The sequence below is a fragment of the Kryptolebias marmoratus genome, linkage group LG10, assembly GCF_001649575.2.
Source record: "Kryptolebias marmoratus isolate JLee-2015 linkage group LG10, ASM164957v2, whole genome shotgun sequence".
Classification (NCBI taxonomy): Eukaryota; Metazoa; Chordata; class Actinopteri; order Cyprinodontiformes; family Rivulidae; genus Kryptolebias; species Kryptolebias marmoratus.
Genome location: NC_051439.1, coordinates 3,870,434 through 3,889,457, shown reverse-complemented (window position 1 = coordinate 3,889,457; position 19,024 = coordinate 3,870,434). Strand labels below are relative to the sequence as shown.

The window sequence follows — 19,024 nt, the reverse complement described above, 5'->3', positions numbered from 1 at the left end:
GACTTGCTTTTTCCTTTCAATGGTTAATGTGTGCTTAAATTAAAAATTGGTGAACAGCTGCCAACTACCACATCCGTTTGTTTATCTACAGAAACAGCTGAAGTGACTGAAAATAGGTCAAGAGAGTCGACTTCCATGTAAGAGCCAGCTGGGATGGAGAAGTCTGACAAATTTGATATATCAATATGTATTTATGCTCAGATTAGAGTAAAACATGCAAATAAAAGTGCTTTGTTTACATTGAGTGCAGACCCACATTTCAAAATTGCATATTAATATATCTGGAAAACTACTGGAGTAAACTCCTTCATACTGCACTATTTGATATAGTTCCGGATAACAGTTTATATGTTTGATTTCATAGTTTCCAATGAGTAACTTTAAGATGACAATATTGGTTGGAAGTACTCAGCCTGGAACAGTTGGGCCATTATCTCACTGGGTGGAGACCACTGAAGACAAGTTGATGAATGTGTTCAAAATTCAAGCAAAAAAGTCTGCAAACCTCTGCAACTTGCATGAGGACATTGAGAACCTCCACAAACATTTTAAGAGATTTCAAAATTTTGGAGACTCCCTTCTGAATGCTCTTTGCCAACTAGTGCCCAACAATCACAGCCCAGTGAGATACTGGCTTCATTTGAAACCAAATCAGTGGGTAAAGTGAGTATGAAAGTTACAAGACAGAGTCCCATAAAAAGAGACAGACTAAAGCTAAAGAAGCTGCATGTTTTACTGCTGCGTACCTGATGTGTGTAGCTGGTAGGGACTCCAGCTGGCGGGACAGAAACAGCTCTCTGTGTCTGAGCTGGTGTTTCTGTTTCTCGGGGAGATCCGCCATCTCAGAATTCTCCATCTCCTCCTCCAGCTCCCCTGGAAGGTGAAGAGGGCAAAAAGGTCAAACATACGCACATCAGATGAGGCGGAACAATGGCGTCCTCTGGGAAAATGGTGGAGATGTAAATCTATTCGCCGCTGCAGATTCACACAGACTCAGGTGCACAAAGAGCGGATCTACAACACAAGGATGCAAACTTGATGAGCCAGAACAATGAAGTCCCCAGGGAGGGGGAGAGTTGTGGGCAAAGTGTAGAGACTGATTTCAAATGAATCTCTCAGATTTTGTCGACCAGAGACAAGCAGCATGAAACAAAGACACAATATCTTCTCTTCCAGTTCTTTACTTCTATCTAAACATGGCAACACTAACATTATTGTTTCAGAGGCCTCTGTGGAACAGTTTTAATTCCCTTGTGCTAGTTTCATCTTTACATCCAATATTGTTTCAATAGGACAGAAACTACAATAAGAAGCCCAGTATGAGTTGTTGTTAATAATAATAATAATAATAATTTGTCTTCAGGACATTTCTCTTTACACTTTATAACACAGAAATGTACAGAAACTATTTTTGACATATTTTATTATATCTTTATAATTTAAATTATTCCAAGTGTTTGGAAACAGTGCAGGTATTTCTACATATTTCACACATTTTTAATGCTCTGAACAAAACTTAATTACTTTATTCTAAAACGTGACAATTAAAGTTTAAAGTGGAAGACATCTGGCATTTTTATAAAAATAAACAAAAAGGATATACCCAAATGGGATGTAAAATCGGGAGAGGATTATCCAAACTACTTCCTGAAAACAATGCTAGCACATTGGATGTGTTAAAAGACGCTGCTTTAAGTTTCTGTAAACATGGGTGATTTATGAATGTCTGTTTTACACACAGCTAATAATAATATTTCAGTAAATAAGAGGTTGTCAAATGAGAGACTGCGGTCTGAATCAAGACCCAAAAGAAGTCTCATCTGGACCCAAAATGGTCACTAAATTTTCATAGATTATGTTTTTCTAGCCTTCATGATTATTTTCATGGGTTGACATCGCCCTGCAGAAATGTAGAAAACAGCAAATAACTTATTTTATATCATTCAATAAATGATCAATTTATAAGTATAGGACAATTACATTTGATTTTAAACACAAGCACGCACACAGATAGACACACACTGAAATCTTTCTTAAAATAAATTATTTTATTCATTATTACTAAATAATAATGAAAGACAGCGTTACCCAAAACTTTGCCAGCAACCGTTTTCAGACTTGTACAGGCTCATATGCAAAACGTTTAATAAAAGACGATTTAAATAATAAAACAAACACCACAGTCATTTTCTCAGACCTTAAAAAACTCTTGCATCACCTCCAAACACCAGTTTTTGCAGGTCAGGCAGTAAATCAGTTGTATCGTAAACTGCAATTTATGTTTATTGTACCAGTAGAATTTTGTTTTCTACTTGAGGCTAAATTCAAGTGAGAATCTGTTTGGAGCAATCATAAAAATGGCTGCAGCCCAAACGCACACACAGAGAACAAAATCAAGTGAGGCAGCAGGCGCATAAATAGTTACTGAGGAGGGGTCCAAACATAAGGATGTTTAAATCTTTTTGATTCAGTGAAGCATCAAACAGGAAGAGGAACAAAGGAGAACTAGGGAGCATAACAAATAAATAACATAATTAGGTAATTTTGACAGAAGTGATAAAAGATAAAGAAAACATATCAAAAAGACAGAAAAACAAAAATAAAGAGAAATGATGAAGGCGAGCAATAGAGAAATTACTAAGGCGACAAACAGGCATAACAAGAGAGGGGAAGGAGACCTGTGAGAGAGAAGAAGTGAAACTAAGAGCAAGAAAGCAGTCAGTACGTGCTCCAATTCATTTGGAGTTTCATTAGAGGATGTGAGACAGAAAGAGGGAGACCAGGAGCAGAACAAAAGCAATCAAGGGATTTTCAGAGAAGAAGAGATGTGTGGCCAAAATCAATAAGTATTCCTTCACTCGTTCACTCTGCCCAGCACTCAGCAGACACACTATCAATGCCCGGGAAGAGCAGCCAGCATGCACACACACACACACACACAGCATGGCCCTCACTCTGTCCTCTTTCTTCTGAAAGCAGAAAATTGTGGATTTGGATCCAAACAAGACAGACACTAAAACATGTTTCATGTGTGTGTGCACTTTTGTTTTATTTACTTGGCATTTTGAACACTGGCAGTGTGTCATAAATAAATGCGTCAAATTTAAAATATGCAAGACCTGTACTTGCTATTTATGTTATGTAAAATGTTGAATTAAATATTTTAAAATCAATTTTACAGCTACTGTGTTAAAATTTGTTGTGGTAGTAGCTGAGAGTCAGTCTCAAAACACCTTCTGAGCACTAACTGGTCACACATAGTTGCTTTTAAGACTTGGACATTAACAATGAGGAGTTAATTCTGTTCCTCTGTAAGCAAAATATTTCAAACCACTGGACAGATTTTAAAAGGCTTTCAGAGAGTAATCATTGGATGTACATCTACATTGGAGTCAACAAGGGTTGAAACAGATAATTGATATAAACAAACACAAAAATGGCTCAGTAACAGTCAGTTCTACAAATACTGAGCAAAACTTTGATGTGGTAATAGCTGAGTCATCCTCAACATGTACTCTGAACGCTAACACATTTCAAAAATATTGCATAAGATTGCACATACTATCATTTACAAGGTTCAAACAAAACATCACAAGATGGGATGACAGGTGGCAAACAATTCTATTGAGGAATAATGGACCTTTAACTTTACATGTCCTCTTAGTTTACTCTTTTTGAACTTCCCACGTTGTTAACTACTCTTCAGTTAGGCAGTTAAGTAATACAGAGCAGCAAGAAGTGAACTCAAACTAATTAAGAGTCCAGCTGCTGATCCAAACTCCTAGAGAATACAGAATAAGCAGCACTAACAACAAAAGCTTTGGAATAATGGGGCAGACAAATGATGCAGAGCGTCTAACTGTGTCTTTTTTTTTAAAATCAAAAACAGTCTTTGAAGAAATGTATGTTACCTGACACCTTGCAAGTCAAAGTTTTAAACAAAGATTTTGCTTCATAGGTTAGGACTGCTACTACTACACCAAATTTCTTTCTGTCAAACTGACTGAGGTGTAGCTATTTGTGTGTTCACCAACGTTAATTAGCTATGACAGTCATCTTGAATTCAGTTGTAGATGTGCATGCAGTGATTACTTTAAGATTTTCATTAAAATCCATCCAGTGGTTAATGAGATACTTTGCTAACAGAGACAAATGCACACACACATAAACAGGCGAAAACATTATTGGCTGCCTTTTGCTTTTTGGGACAATAGTTTTAATATTGTGTAACTGTGAAATTGTGGTATTTTTGCTTAAGGTTATCATACCCTCAGAATATCATACTTCAGACTCGAGACCTGGTCCAGGAGATCGCCCAGGGCTTCAAGACCGACCTGCGCTTCCAGAGTTCAGGGTACAGGTTTACTTGGTGGGGCTCTTTGGGGACACCAGGACCGAGGACAAATCGGGACAGACCGCTTCAAGACACCCTTCCTGCCCACAGCCATCAACTCTTTAACAAAACCAGGATTATGACCTACAACAACATTTAATTTCCCTTTGGGATGATTAAAGTATTTTTGAATTTGAATTGAATTGAGTCTTAGTGTGTTGGATTACTTTTGTCCTGTATGGACACACCCACAAGTTTGTCCTCAAAGACAAACTATAGCAGGATAATAATATTTAATGTTGGACTTTGTAATTTTCTCTGGTCCCCTCCCCAATCTGACCAGCAATGACATGTTTAGTATGTCGTCGTTCAACCTCTGGCTGTCCTGAAAACAATGTGGGCTACATAGATACTTGGAGTGTATTTTAGGGAAAACCTGATCTGATGCAGAGAGATGGCATCCATCCCACTTTGGATGGAGCCGCTCTTCTTTGTAGGAATTTGTCCGATTTTGTTAGCCATCCAAATTATTGACAACCAGTCCAAGAAGCAGAGTTGTAGTGTTACACACCTTTCTGGTACTTCTCCTCCGTTACCCACCCAAAGCCCCATTGAAACAGTGTAAGCTTGCCCAAGACCCAAATTAAAGACACTAAAAATCTTTAGAAAAATAAATTATAAAAATCTTATCTTAGTTACTTTACCAGAACAGAAAAAAAAATTAAATGCAGATTACTGAACATAAAATCTCTCTCCTCTGAGTATCTGTGATTGATTTGATGATGATTTAATAACTGATCATCATATTGATTTATTTTGTCTAACAGAAACCTGGCTACAACAAGAGGATTTTGTTAGTATAAAGAAATCCACTCCTGCTAATTATCTAAATGTTCATGTTCCTAGAACAACAGGTCGATGTAGGAGAGTAGCTGCTATTTTTCAGTCAGGATCACTGATTAATGCTAAACCAATTATTAGTTATAGTTCTATTGGAAATCAGAAAAACTTGTTATTTATTGTTCACTCAGCCCTTATTTTCAGTTTTTGTCTGAATTCTCAGATTTTTTGCTTGACTTATTATTAAATACTGATTAAGTCATAATAGTGGGGGATTTCAATATTCATGTAGATGTTGAAAGTGATAGCTTAAACATAGCCTTTAATAATTTAGTAGAGTCAATTAGTTTTACCCATAATGTCCACAAGTCTATTCAATCTCTTAATCATACTGTTGATCTCGTTCTGACATATGGCATAGAGAGTAAGGACTTAATAATATATCCTCATAATCCTGTTCTGTTTGACTATGTTTAATAACCTTTGCATTTTTATTGACTGACTACACATTCACTGAGAGTAAATTTCACTATAGTAGAAGTTTACCAGAGAACACTAATGCAATTTAAAGAATCTCTTCCATTATTATTTTCCTCTGACTTGCAAATTAATAAAACTTAGATGATCTTGTTGATAATATTACAACTTCGATGCAAACATCATTTGATAAAATTGCTCCTGTGAAAAAGAAAGTGATCAACCAGAGGAAGCTGACTCTTTGGTTTAATTCAGAATTAGGTACTTTAAAAACAGGCATCCAGAAATTTAGAAAGAAAATGGCACTCAACTCAGTTTTTTTAACCTGGAGAGATAGCCTGCTAACATACAAGAAAGCCCTTTGTAAAGGTACAACTGTATATTATTCATCTTTAATAGAAGAGCATAGGAGCAACCCCAGGTTTCTGTTTAGTACTGTAACTACACTAATGAAAAGTCCTATCTCTGTTGAACCATGTATCCCTATAACTCTAAGCGGTAATGACTTCATGAGATTTTTTATAAATAAAATAATTTCAATTAGAGAGAAAATTCACACCATCCTTCTTACTGTTGCTTCTGATTTCCTGTAAGATGAGGCAGCTTTAGAAGTGTCACTAGAACCTGATTAGTGTTTGGACTGTTTTTCTAATTGTTTTTTCTTTGTTTTTCTTCCCACAGAAACTACATCTGGACCAGTCCTATGTTTGTGTCTCTTATTCCTGTCCTTTCAAACCCCAGCCAGTAGAGGCAGATGGCCGCCCATCCTGATCCTGGTTCTGTTGGAGCTTACTTCCTGTTAAAAGAGAGTTGTTCCTTTTCACTGTTGCCAGATTGCTGCTCTGGATGGGAGACTGCAACAAAATGAAGATTTGACACAATCTGCTGGCTTCCTTAGATAGATTAATTGTTACTAATTGGCATTTTATAATGAGTGAGAATGTTATTGTACAGTGCCCTGGGATAACTTTTGTAATGAATTGGCGCTATATAAATAAATTCAATTGTATTATCTAGGGGTCCATCAGCATTCTGGTCCTTCCAGCTGACCCCCAGCTGTGAGTTCTTGAGCAGCAACTCAACTTCCCAACCTCAGTCTTCCCTTTTCTTTTCTCCTGAGTCTGAATCTACTGGCAATGCACCCACACCATGCTCTCTACAAATTGCCTCTCCATCTCACCTGTCCCAGCCAATTATCAATTATTGATGAATGGGTCGCCTTACTGGGCTGAGAGACAGAAGGGGAAGCAGGAGGATGGGAAAGAGCAGGCCTGAGGGTGAGACGAGGAGGTGAGGAGAGCAGAACTGACCGTTATTACCTTAACAACCTGGCAACAACTCAACTGGAAGCTATATGTCACTGTGTGCTAATATGGTGTCCCAACTGTTAAAGAAATGCAAAAACTTTTGAAAATGTTTAAGTCTAAAAAAAAAGGGAGGGGGGGGGGGTTAAGATATCAGCAATTATCTTAATTAAAGTCCTAGTTCCTTGAAGAAATTGCATCAACAGGACAAAGGATTCCACTTTGGTATGCTTCTAATAACAGCAATAAATTTAACATTTGAATATTAACATAAATAAAAGAAATAAATTGCACCTTTAAACGCATAAATATAGTTTGAAAACTTGGAGGATTTATTAACAATGTGTGCTGCTATTCTTCAGGGCTTCTCAGAACATTTCCAGAACCTCTTGGTATGAAAAATACTTTTTTTAAAACTTGAATATGAATTGCGGTACTACCCAGCATAATCCTTCATATTTATTTAAACATATGAAGGAAATGTTTATTGCATAGAGTTAACCTTTTTTACTGTATTTGCAAGGGAAAAAGAAGCAATTAGGTACCACAACAGAAGAGGTAATAACAAAATACCATTATATGGTTTAATGTTTGCAACATTAATATAAAACTTATGTTTTTGAACAGGGTCTAAGGCATTTAAATAGTTAAAGCTATAAAAGCTTTACATAAGCATCTGTAGTAATAACTCTATACTCTCTTCACCCCCCCAGCCCCATTGCAAGGACGATAAATACAGATGTCCCCTTCGTTTGCACAGAGGAGTGAACAAGTACTGCTGTGGTTCAACTTAAAGGTGTGTGAAACTGAACTGGATAAACATAAATGTTTGTTACATATTATGACTTTCATAGTTTTTATATTTTATTTTAAAGGTGAACTTTTTTGTGAAATATACGTTTTTACACACCAATAGTGAATTTCTGGAAAGTCAGTAATCTTTTTAGAAACTAAGCTGCGAGCAGAGCTGGGTAGAGTACCCAAATGTGATACTCTAGTAAGAGTACAACTACTTCAATATATTTTTTGTAATAAGTAGCTGTGCAAGAAACTCCACACGTAAGAGTAACAAAGTATTTGGTGAAATGACTACTCTTAAGTACTGAGTAACTGATCATAATGTCTAATTTAATATTTTACATTCATTTAATCAGACCTGAATAAAAATGAAGTTCTATGCAGTGTCTGGTATTTTAAAACCTAACATGAAAAACATTAATACAAGACAAATAAGAAATGTAGAACCACACAATTCCAACTAAGGTGTTTTCCAAAAATTATTACACAATTTTTTTTACAGTAGCTAATATAAGTACTTCTGCATACAATATATGGTGTTTGCTGTGTGATTAATCTACAAACGACACAACGGGCTGGCCAGATGTAAACAGCAAAGCTTGAGCACAAACAACAAGTGTGACTTTTAACATAAACCTCACATTTGTCTGTCTTGTGTATTTTTTTGGTTAAAATATGTTCTTCGTCCAGTTAAGTTACTTGCACAGGGTAGTGTATTTAGAAATTTTACTCAAGTAAGAGGAGCAATACTTAATACTAACATTATTTAAGCCTAAGTATAATGTGTGGTATAGCAAAACTACTCCTAAAAGTAAATTTATTCCAGCAAAGTTACTCAAGTAGTTCTGAGTAAATGTAATTAGTTACTACCTGCCTCTGGCTGTCTCAGCAATATCACTTTGACAATGGAACTTTATTGTCTGCAAAAGACTTATGTTATCTGGAGGCCATTGTGACTTTTAAAAGTAACTGGTAAATCCCACAAAACTATAATCATATTGGTAAAGAGTATACAGTAAGTAATTTCAAACCAGTCACTTGTATATTTCCTGATGTATTATAACCTTTAGCATTTGTGTTTGTAGCTATTACTCTATGAATTGTTGTCCTTGCTCTATTTTGAGTGTATATTGACAATTTCTTGCACAAATATAGCTGCAAAGTATATCTTTATTAATTTTAATTTTACTCCTCTCTTTTGGTTTTTACAGAATTCCATATTTTCAGTTGTGGTCTTCTGAATCATTTGGTGAACCACACAATGACCAGCCAGCAGCAACCAATATGCAGGCAGCACAGCCACCTGTCCGCTCAGCAGACATGATTACATTTGTATTTATTAATGGGTGAGATTAACTGGAGTAAGTGTTCAGCATCATTTAATTAATAAAGGTTTCAAAAGAAAAAACAAGACTAAGTTTTTTTGTGTTTATTTTTTTTTAGAATAAAGCAAGCAACCACAGAAACATATTTTGTTTACAAACAAAATAACAAGGTTCAAGTGCAAAATGCAAAGTAAGCTAAAATATAGGGTAATACAAAAAGGACACAAATAAAAAGGTAGTTTAAATTTTATCATATGAAGAATCATATTCTGGGCATTTTTATTAGGCATAATAAGCTTGGAGGTATAACAAAAGTCATGAATTACATATAACTGTGGGTGGAATTCAAGGTATTTGTCCTTATAAATGAAGAATTTCCCATTCATGAAATCAAAATCTATAGTTAGAAGTCCTCCATCCTTGTAGCGTTTGGTCATATCTGTTTTCTTAATGTAGTGTATCATTTTCTTCCAAATATAGTCAAAATTAATTAGATTTTTTTATACCTTTATTAGGGATAGATAGGGACTAAGCTGGATAAATACATCTTGTTAAAGATTCCATTTTGGTCAAAAATATTCTACCAAATAAACTGATGTCTTTTAGTAACCATAAATTGGGTCTAGATTGTCCTTTCTCAATCACCTTCCATATATTTTGTTTTTCGTTTGAATCTGGATTTTTATAAATGAATATACGCAAATATTTGATAGAAGTTCAAATGGTTGGTTTGAGTCATGGCAAACTCAAGCATCTGAAAGGAGGGGCTAAAGAGGTAAAATGCCAAGTCTGCCACAGAGGCGGTCCACTCAGGAGCCGATTCTGCTCTCAGAGGAAGGACTAATGCTGGATTTGGAGGCCTCACTGAGGCAGAACTCCGAATCTCTGCAAGCAAAATATTTCATTCATGACTCACAAACACATGGGTTGTATGCACAAACGCATAAAACAGAACCAGTGTGCACCAATCCATTACAAAAATGAAATAAATGCAGCCCTACATTGTGCATATATAAGCATTAATATAAAATAAGAAAATGTGAGGCTGAAGCTAAAGAAACACAGACAGGATGTAGCCCACACCCATGTAGTACAGAGGTGCTCGTTTTATATATACTCTGTATGTACTGAAAATCAGGAAACTTTTAAAGAATTATCAAAGAAAGTGTTAAAATATTCTAGACTCTGTTGCAATGCAAGTTTAAGTGTTTCACAGACTTTCAAACACTTTGACAAACTGGTGATGCGATGTTAAACAAAACAAAACTCATACTCGTTACTTTGCAAGCTCTCAGACCCGAATATATATATTTACACTTTCACACCCCATGAGCCAACACAGCCTGCCACACCCAGTCCAAGTATAGCAGCTGGTTTCCTAACCTCCCCTACAGGAAGGCAGGGTTTCTAGAGTCAGGCTGATGGCACAGGTACAGTGACTGATAGACTTACTCCAATCAAACTGTGGAAAATAAATCCAGTTTTTTTATTATTATGATTTTGTTGTGAGGTCCATGTTATTCTAAATTCAAATACACTTGTGTGAACAAGCAGGCCAGACAGCAGAGGAGAGTTAGGCCTTCATAATATCACTGCTACCTGAGACTTCTATTAAAACCAAATGGTAAGATACAAAGAAATCTGATTAGTGGTAGATTTCTGTGAAGAGTTGGTTTTATTAAAATGTATATTCTGATGAAAATATAAAAAATAAAAGATAAAAAACATCCAACTGATGTGGCAGATTTTGTAAAACTTTTCCTGCATGTTGGGACACAACAGATACTGACTAACAGAACATTTGGACTTTCGTTCCCAAACTAAAAAAGGCCTTCCGTTATAAAACCTAATTATAAGTATATGTATAGACAAAGTATGCAATCCAAATCAGCATATTTATGGACGAACTGTAAAGAACAATACACAAAAGTTACACTTTCATTATTTTTAATTATAACCTCCCCCAATGGCAGCGGCTTGTTGCTGATCGAAACTCTAGGGGAGCCAAAATTCTCAGCATTGTTCTTTTCTGGAGTGTCACACGCACAAACACAGGTAAAAACATCATCAACCACCTTTTGCATTTTGGCAGCAGGCAATAAAGCAAACAAACTTTGCATAGCCAAATGTGTCTCTAAACTTGAAATAAATCCTACTTTCTTCTGTGCTTCTACACCCTCTGGAGTAGTGCCCTGTAGGCATCGTTTCAAACTGAGCCACAGCGAAGTGATGCAACACTCTGAATAACCTTTGAGTGACATGCTCAGAATTTTGCTTAGATCCTCCTGAGCTTGACGCATAACTCCTTGCTAATCACTGTTTGACAGAGCTTCTCCCAGAAAAATATCCTTGCACAGAGAATGTTAAGAGACAGCTCTGCACAGCCTCCAAGCTTCAGGTTGACGGATTGATCAGTAGACACATTTTTTTTGCCATTTTTTTGTAAATTATTCAGTCACGCCTGAGCATATGTACCCAATTAAAAGGCATGGACATCTGTGGGCTGAACAGTGTGTTACACTCAATACTTTCTTTTTGAGTAAATAACTTTCCTGTGATGGTGGAGCCTCTCAGAGAAGAGGTGGGGGTTATTTGGACACAACACTAACTTATAGATAATTTCATATGTACAGAAGAACAGCATATGTAAAAAAGTTTAATCAACTGTAGCTTAGGAAGTTTATAGATTCAAGAAAATGCTTTGTGTAGATATTTTTGCTGTTATCCCAGTGAAAATGTATTCATGACCCCCTACTACAATAACAATAATAAAAAAATACTAAATAAATACAGTAGACTTCAGGAGAACAGTAAGGTTGAATTAATCAAATTTAGTCCTGAAACAGTATTCACATTTTTTGATTCTCCCAACTTCAACCAAAAGACAAAGCAACAAGTCATTTGTCTGCATGAGCAATTTTGTTGACATTTTAAAAAAATGTGCCTAGCTTTGTGCACCTGGATTTATTAAACTGTTGGTGGGTCCAATCCAAAGTCATTGTGGTGCCTCTATGTATTCAGACACCACACCACCTAGATTGAGGTCTGAGCCATTCCTGGACCTTTAACTGCTTCTTCTAAAACCAGTGGCATGTTGCTTCAGCAGTGTTAGGATAATTGTCTTGCTGGAAGGTGAACCTTCGTCCCAGTCTCAAATCTCTGGAAGACACCAACAAGTGCCTCAGAAGAATTTCTCTGTATTTTGCTCCATCCATCTTTCCTTTAACTCCAGTTCAAGGGTCTTCCTTTAACCAGTTTCCCAGTCCCTGCTGATAAAAAATATCTCCACATCATGATGCTGCCCCCACCATGCTTCACTGTGGGGATGGTGCCCTCAGTATGAAGAGAAGTGGTAGATTTGAACAAGACATTGTTTTGTCCTTGATGCCAAAAAGTTATATTTTAGTCTAGTTTAGTAAGAAACTCCAAGCAGTCTAGATTTTTTTTTCTTTAAGTAATATCTTTTTCCTGCCACTCTCCAATGAAGACCATCTTGTGTAGCTTCTAGTCTTTCTATGGACACACCTCATTTCTGCAAAACAGCTGCAGCTTCATCAGGGTTATCTTTGGCATCCTGGATGTTTCTCTGATTAATGCTCTCCTCACTCGCTCTGTGAGTTTTGGTGAATCTCTTGGCAGGTTTGCTGTGGTGGCATCATCTTTCCATTTCCTAATAATAGATGTAATTGAGCTTTATGGTCGGGTTCTGGGAACCTATGGTACTTCTCCACAACTTTGTTGTTGACCTGTGTGAAGAGTTCCTTGGTCTTCATGATGTCTCTTACTACTTAGAGGTGTTTGAACTGCTGTTGGTTCTGGGGGCTGTCACAACACTGAGATCATTTGACACTTAGATTGTATGAGTGGTTCTAATCTATTATTTGTTGTTTTGCAATACGGACATGAATGATTCGGAATTGATTTATAAATCTCAAAAATTGATTATAATCTAATGTCAATAATGCCCTGAAAAATCCAAAGCTTTGAACTACAGAAGAGCAGCACCTAGACTGATTATGGGGTGCACACACCATACGAGACATACAAGTGGCATCTTCTGCCAGTGTTTGGAAGTACTTCAGCTTCTATGAAGTTAAATGATGGCCACATAGGTCACATTATATGCAAGTTGAGTACATATTTCCACCGAGAGGAGGAAATAAACAAAAATAAAACAAAATAAAAGAGAAATGGGAGGCCAAAAATATTTGAAATCCACTGTATTGATCCAAATGTTCTTCAGTCACTTGTTTTTTTTCCTCCAAAATCAAGCAAAACATGACATTCATCAATAAAAACTTATATTTAAGAAGCAAACAAAATTCTGCTTCATATCGGTCAGAAAACAGCCATTGATGCGTCCATCAAACTGTAGTCTGCAGTCTGGAGCAGTTCAGTAAAATCTTTTCATTTTAAGGGAAAAGTGACTTGATGTTGACTTCCACCCTGATAAAAATCGGTGAACAAGCCTTACAATCAAGCTAAATAACAAGAAGAGACATGTTTTTTAGAAAAGAGAAATCTCAACAAAATGTTAGAGCATTACATCTCTGCAGTGGAAAAAACAGCAGAAGGTTGACAGAGTGAACGGTTTTACGCCGAGGCTGGCGTGTTTCTGATGTCTGATTCGTGCTCGTTGGGTTATGGTTGAACACTCACTTGCATGTTTGTCTGCCAGAGCGATGAGTGTGCTGGAGATGTCCCTGCGCCGGTAAAAACACACCACTTTGGCCTCCACATTCCCATTGGCTGTCTGCAAAACAGAGACAATCGACGTTACCAAGGCAACAAGTGGTACCGCACAAAGAGCAACAGCACACGCATGTTCGTGTGCACAGACACAGATGAAAAATCCAAAGACTTGTGTTTTCTTGTTAAAATTTACCTAAAAACAAAGCGAGAGGTTAAAATAACTGTCAAAAATCACAAGTGGAACTGATTCCATGACAATGTAGTGTGCTGGAGGTGCACGTGTGATCCAGTAAAGGTAGCTTTGTCCTGATACTGCAACATCAGTATCAGGACAACAAAAAAACAACAACAACAAAAAACAAAAAAAACAAAACACAACACATGACTGTGTTTAACTGAGCAAAAAAATGAAGAAAATGTAAAAAAAAAAAAAAAAAGAAAATCTACTATTTATCTCTTTATATTTCCATGTAAATATGCATGTATTGATGAATCTATAGTTTCAAGTATTACTTATAATATATTAAAGGTCTAGCATGCATATTGCCCTCCACCCTTAATGACAGATTTTAAAACTAAAATCCTGCTATGATGGGAAAGGATGGCGTTTAGCTGGTTTGTTAAAACCTTGTCAACAGTATGTGCAATCGTATGTGATATTGAGATATCTCAGAAGATGCATTAGTACTCAGAGTTTATCATAGGGATGACTCTCCGTTAACATAAGAGGATAGCTTTCATGCGCCTTTGGGAGGGGGAATGGGCTCCAACTGTTGTTTGTGCCTACATGCCAAACAGAAGTTCAGAGTCACAGACAGAGCTGTAACAGAGCTTCAACCATATCCAAGCAGAGGCAGGGGACATTGTGTCCAATTAGGCAATGTTTCGGGCCTCTACTGTTAAGGCAACTGCCCTGAGCTCTGGCCACAAGGTTGTTGGTGCCTCTTGCTGCGGCTATCCTAAAAGCCGGAGATGGAAATCTCAGGAGAGGGATGCCATCAAGCTGAAGGAAGAGTCCTATTGGACTGTTATCAGTTAAGGATTCCAGAGGAAGTTGAGTGGTATTGGTGGGCCAAGCAGGCTGCACCACTGGCTGTTGCTGAGGCAAAGGTTTGGGTGTGGAAGGAGTCTGGTGAGATCTTGGACTCTCTATCAGCAAGAAGATTGTGAAAAAAACTGCCATGCAGCTAAAGCAGGGGAGGCAGCATTGCCAGCACTGTGTATAGTGGAGGTGGGGTGCTGTTGACCTTAACCAGTGATGTCATTGGGTGAAGGAAGGAATGCTTTAAGGACCTTCTCAATCCCATCTGCACGTCTTCCATGGAGGAAGCTGAATCTGAGGAGTTCGAAGTGACCCTGCCCATAATCTTGAGCTCAGGCCACCGAAATCCAACTGGAGTTCCTCAAGGCTCTGAATGTTGCTGTGCTGTCTTGGTTGACACGCCATTGCAACATCACATGGACATCAGGGGTAGTGCCCCCTTTCAAGAAGGGGAACCAGAGGGTGTGTTCCACATACAAAGGAATCCCACTCCTCTGCCTCCCTGGTAAGGTTTATTCAGGGTTGCTAGAGAAGAGAGGCAAATAGTAAAACTTCAGGAGATTCAGGAGGAACAATAGGAGTTCTGACCCGGCCATGGAACACTGAACCAGCTTGACTGGTAAGCTCTCTGTTTACCAGTCAATTTACAATCCTACCCTTATCTAGAGGCAGCTGTGGTCCAGTGGTAGTGCAGCTGTCTTGGGACCGGAAGTCGCAGGTTCAATTTCCCGCCATGCCCATATGTTGCAGCAACCACGAGCAAGACACTTAATCCCCAACTGCTCCAAGGGTGCTTAAATACCTGTCTATTGCTCTGCTTGTGTGTATCTCATGTGTGATGAGTGAAATGCAGAGAACAATTTTTGTCATTGATGGGTGCATACAATGATGACAATATATGGCACTTTCACTTATGATCATGAACTCTGGGAAGTGACAGAAAGAACAAGATCTCGGAAACAGGCGGTCAAAATGAGTTTTCCTTGCAGGGTAGCTTCTCACTCTTACAGAAAGGTTGAGAAATTCAGTTATCTGGGAGAAACTCAGAGTAGAGCTGCTGTTTCTTCACATGGAGAGAAGCCAGTTGAGGTGGTTCAGGCATCTGATGAAGAAGCACACCAACACCTTTCTAGGGAGGTGTTCTATACATGTCCATCTTGTGCAATCACTTAGTGCTCAGAGTAAGTGTTGGGAATTACTCTCAGCTACTATCACACGCAATTTCAGCTCAATATCTGTAAAATTAGCTGAGTAATAGCTACTTTTGTGTTTGCTGAGGTTGCATAATTATGGTGGCCATTTTGAATTGGGTTGACTCCAAAAGTTAATCAGCTATAAATGTACATCCAATGATTAACTTTCTGAGAGTTTCATTAACATCTGTCCACTGGTTTAGAAGATATTTTGCTGATGTTACAGACAAATTAACACACATACAGACACAGGTATAACAATATCACCTTTGGTGGTGGACAACAATAAATATTTTTGTACATTAATAAGATTTACTGAAAAACAAGTGAAACCAACAGCAGTGAAGAACTGTAGACTGTTATTTGTTAGTCATTTAAGAATTAAAATCCAATTTTCCAGCTAACCTGATAAAAAAGCTAGTAAACAAAATAATGACTAGTTTATTTAGACTTATATAAAAAATGTAAACTAAACCTTTCTTGGTCTACAGACCGAGAGAAGCTCAATGTGCAATAGCGAGAAAATACTTGAAAAAACAGTTTCACATTCAATCATGTTAAAGAAAAAGCTTTTCAATAATCCTAATCACATTGAGACAAGACGGCAAACCTTAATTAATGATATCTAGAAAAAAGGTAATTAAGTAAAATTGTAAAACTATCCGTTCAAGTAGAGCAGACTTAAAAGTTTAAAATCATGAATATTAATATGAGTGTTCAGGTTACATGCAAGCTAATACTTGGTCTGCAGCCAAACACAAGCAGAGGAACACAGAACACAGCTACATAAAACACATCAGGCTGGAAAAGAAAACAGGTTTGTATGAAAGAAAAATAAAGATACATCTGGTGAATTCAAATCCAGATGTGTCAATTGACAAGTATGAAGTAGAACTATCTGCTGATGTTTTTAAACAGGCTTCTCTGGTTGATGTCAGACTTTTGCATGATTTTTTATACACAGATCATGCAAACTTATTTATTGTTAGGGTTAAAACAATATCTAATGTTATCTGCATGATAGTACTGATAATTGAAACAAAAATATGTTCCATTAAATGGATTTTAATGACACTTTCAGAAAGCGATCACTGGACTAATTTCTGAAGTCAACAGGATTCAAGATGATCGCTACAGCTAAGAAAAATTATCAAACACAAAAGTGTCCAGAAACAGTCAATTTTACAGATTTACTGCTCTAAAATCTGGTGTGTTCATAGCTGAGAGTCATTCCAAGTTTAATTCTGAAAAGGATCACAGATCGTGCAAGAACTTTGTTTAAAACTTTGCTAAATACTATTGTAGTCAACCCTGTTTGTTAGCAAAATATCTCAATTCCAAGTCAAAAATGCTTTATTAATCCCAAAGAGAAATCAAATATTGTAGCTCATAATCTTGGTTATGTTAAAGAGTTGTTATAGATGCTGATGGCTGTAGGCAGGAAGGATCTCTTGTAGCGAATTCATGAACGAGAATCTCTTGAACCAGAGGACAGATAAAACTCTCAGAAAGCAATCATTGAATGCACGTCGACTGGTTAACTATTGGAGTTAAACCAATTCATGTGGCCACCACAAATAATCAACCTTATGGCTTCAACATAGATTTACAGATATTAGGCCAACATTTGATGTGGTGGTAGATAACATACACTTCTACACTACATACGCCAAAAGCCAACATATTGCATGAGATTGTACATTACATTATGTAATGCATATTACATAATGTGCAAGATTTGACCAAAACAGCTATAACGCCATCATTTCTGATTATGAGTTGATTTTAGTTTAAAACTCTGCTATCAAAGACAGCAGGAAATATGCATTCCTCCAAAGACTGAAAGGTCTCAAATTCTGTGTTAAGTTTCTTTCGAACAATTGGAAGTTCTCAAGCTATTCCACCTTACACAAATCTAAACTTTCTAAACTTGCATCTAAACTCACGTTAGAAGAAATCTAAAGATTCCTGAGAAGCACAGAAAGATGGCGATTGGCAGAAAAGAAGGCAGACTCTGAAATCGGTGTCAATCACATTAAACAGCCCCTATGTTATCCAGCCAATGCCTGGATCAGGGGATAAACATGCTGAATAGACTTTCTTATTTTATGATCGTGCATCGTGCTGAAGCCCAGACTGAAATTTATCCTCTTTAGGCATACCTTCATTACATCATATATCAATCATTTAGTTTTACAGTACAAAAGGTCTATATACTAATATTAATCACATCAATAATCACAGGTCTAACTGGACATAAAATACTGTCTCAAAGATGACAGGAAAACTACAAAAATAAGGGCCTAGTATTTTTTTAAAGAATGCATGTCACCTTTCGTGCAAGAGTTTGAGACCGCTTATTTTATAAAGAGAAAGAACAAAGTTGTAGCCGTTATGGTCAAACCTTGAAAATAATGTTACGTGCGAGCTCATACAATATTGCAAGATGTCAAGAGTATCTGTTAAGGATTACTTTCAACGACAATCACACCAAATTGACCCCAAGGCTAGATGTGTTGCACTAAGACAGAGACATTAAAATATGATGTACATTGGTTGGATATATGCTGCTTTCAAAGAGGTAGAAACTAAACCTCTGACATCCACTCACCTTGTTCAACTCTTCTATCCTCCTGATCAGCAGTGGGTTACTGGACGAGTTCTCAAAATAAACATAATCTGCAGAAGAACAGCAAAGGGGAGAAACAAAGAGACAAAACAACAGGAGAATGAGAGGGAAGGGGAGGGGAGGAGAAATGTAAATCAGCTTTTTAGGATCATTTAGACATACAAGACATCTCCATTTTGACAGCATGACTGCTCAATTAAAGATCAGGAAAAGTGTAGCATACACAAAATGTTGATTTAACGTCTAATTTCATACACAAAAGAGTTCACTGTAGTTGGGAGGTCTGACTGAATGACATGCTGACATGTTCATGCACACTCTCACACATAAGAAATCAGGCTGACCAAAGCTTCCATTCAGGCTGCAAACCTTGTATTTCCTCAGCCCTCGT

At 37.1% G+C, this 19,024-nt stretch overlaps 1 protein-coding gene across 2 annotated transcripts in view; it reads right to left on the bottom strand.

The window, feature by feature from the left end:
- mta1 (metastasis associated 1) overlaps nt 1-19,024 on the bottom strand; it is a 58,027-nt gene that overhangs the window by 22,069 nt on the left and 16,934 nt on the right. For both annotated transcript variants that reach the window (XM_017421585.3, XM_017421584.3), the window contains exons 2-4: nt 18,616-18,683; nt 13,737-13,830; nt 747-873 (exon numbers count right to left, since the gene is read on the bottom strand). In XM_017421585.3, coding sequence (XP_017277074.1) covers nt 747-873; nt 13,737-13,830; nt 18,616-18,683 — 289 coding nt within the window. The remainder of the gene's footprint in view (nt 1-746; nt 874-13,736; nt 13,831-18,615; nt 18,684-19,024) is intronic.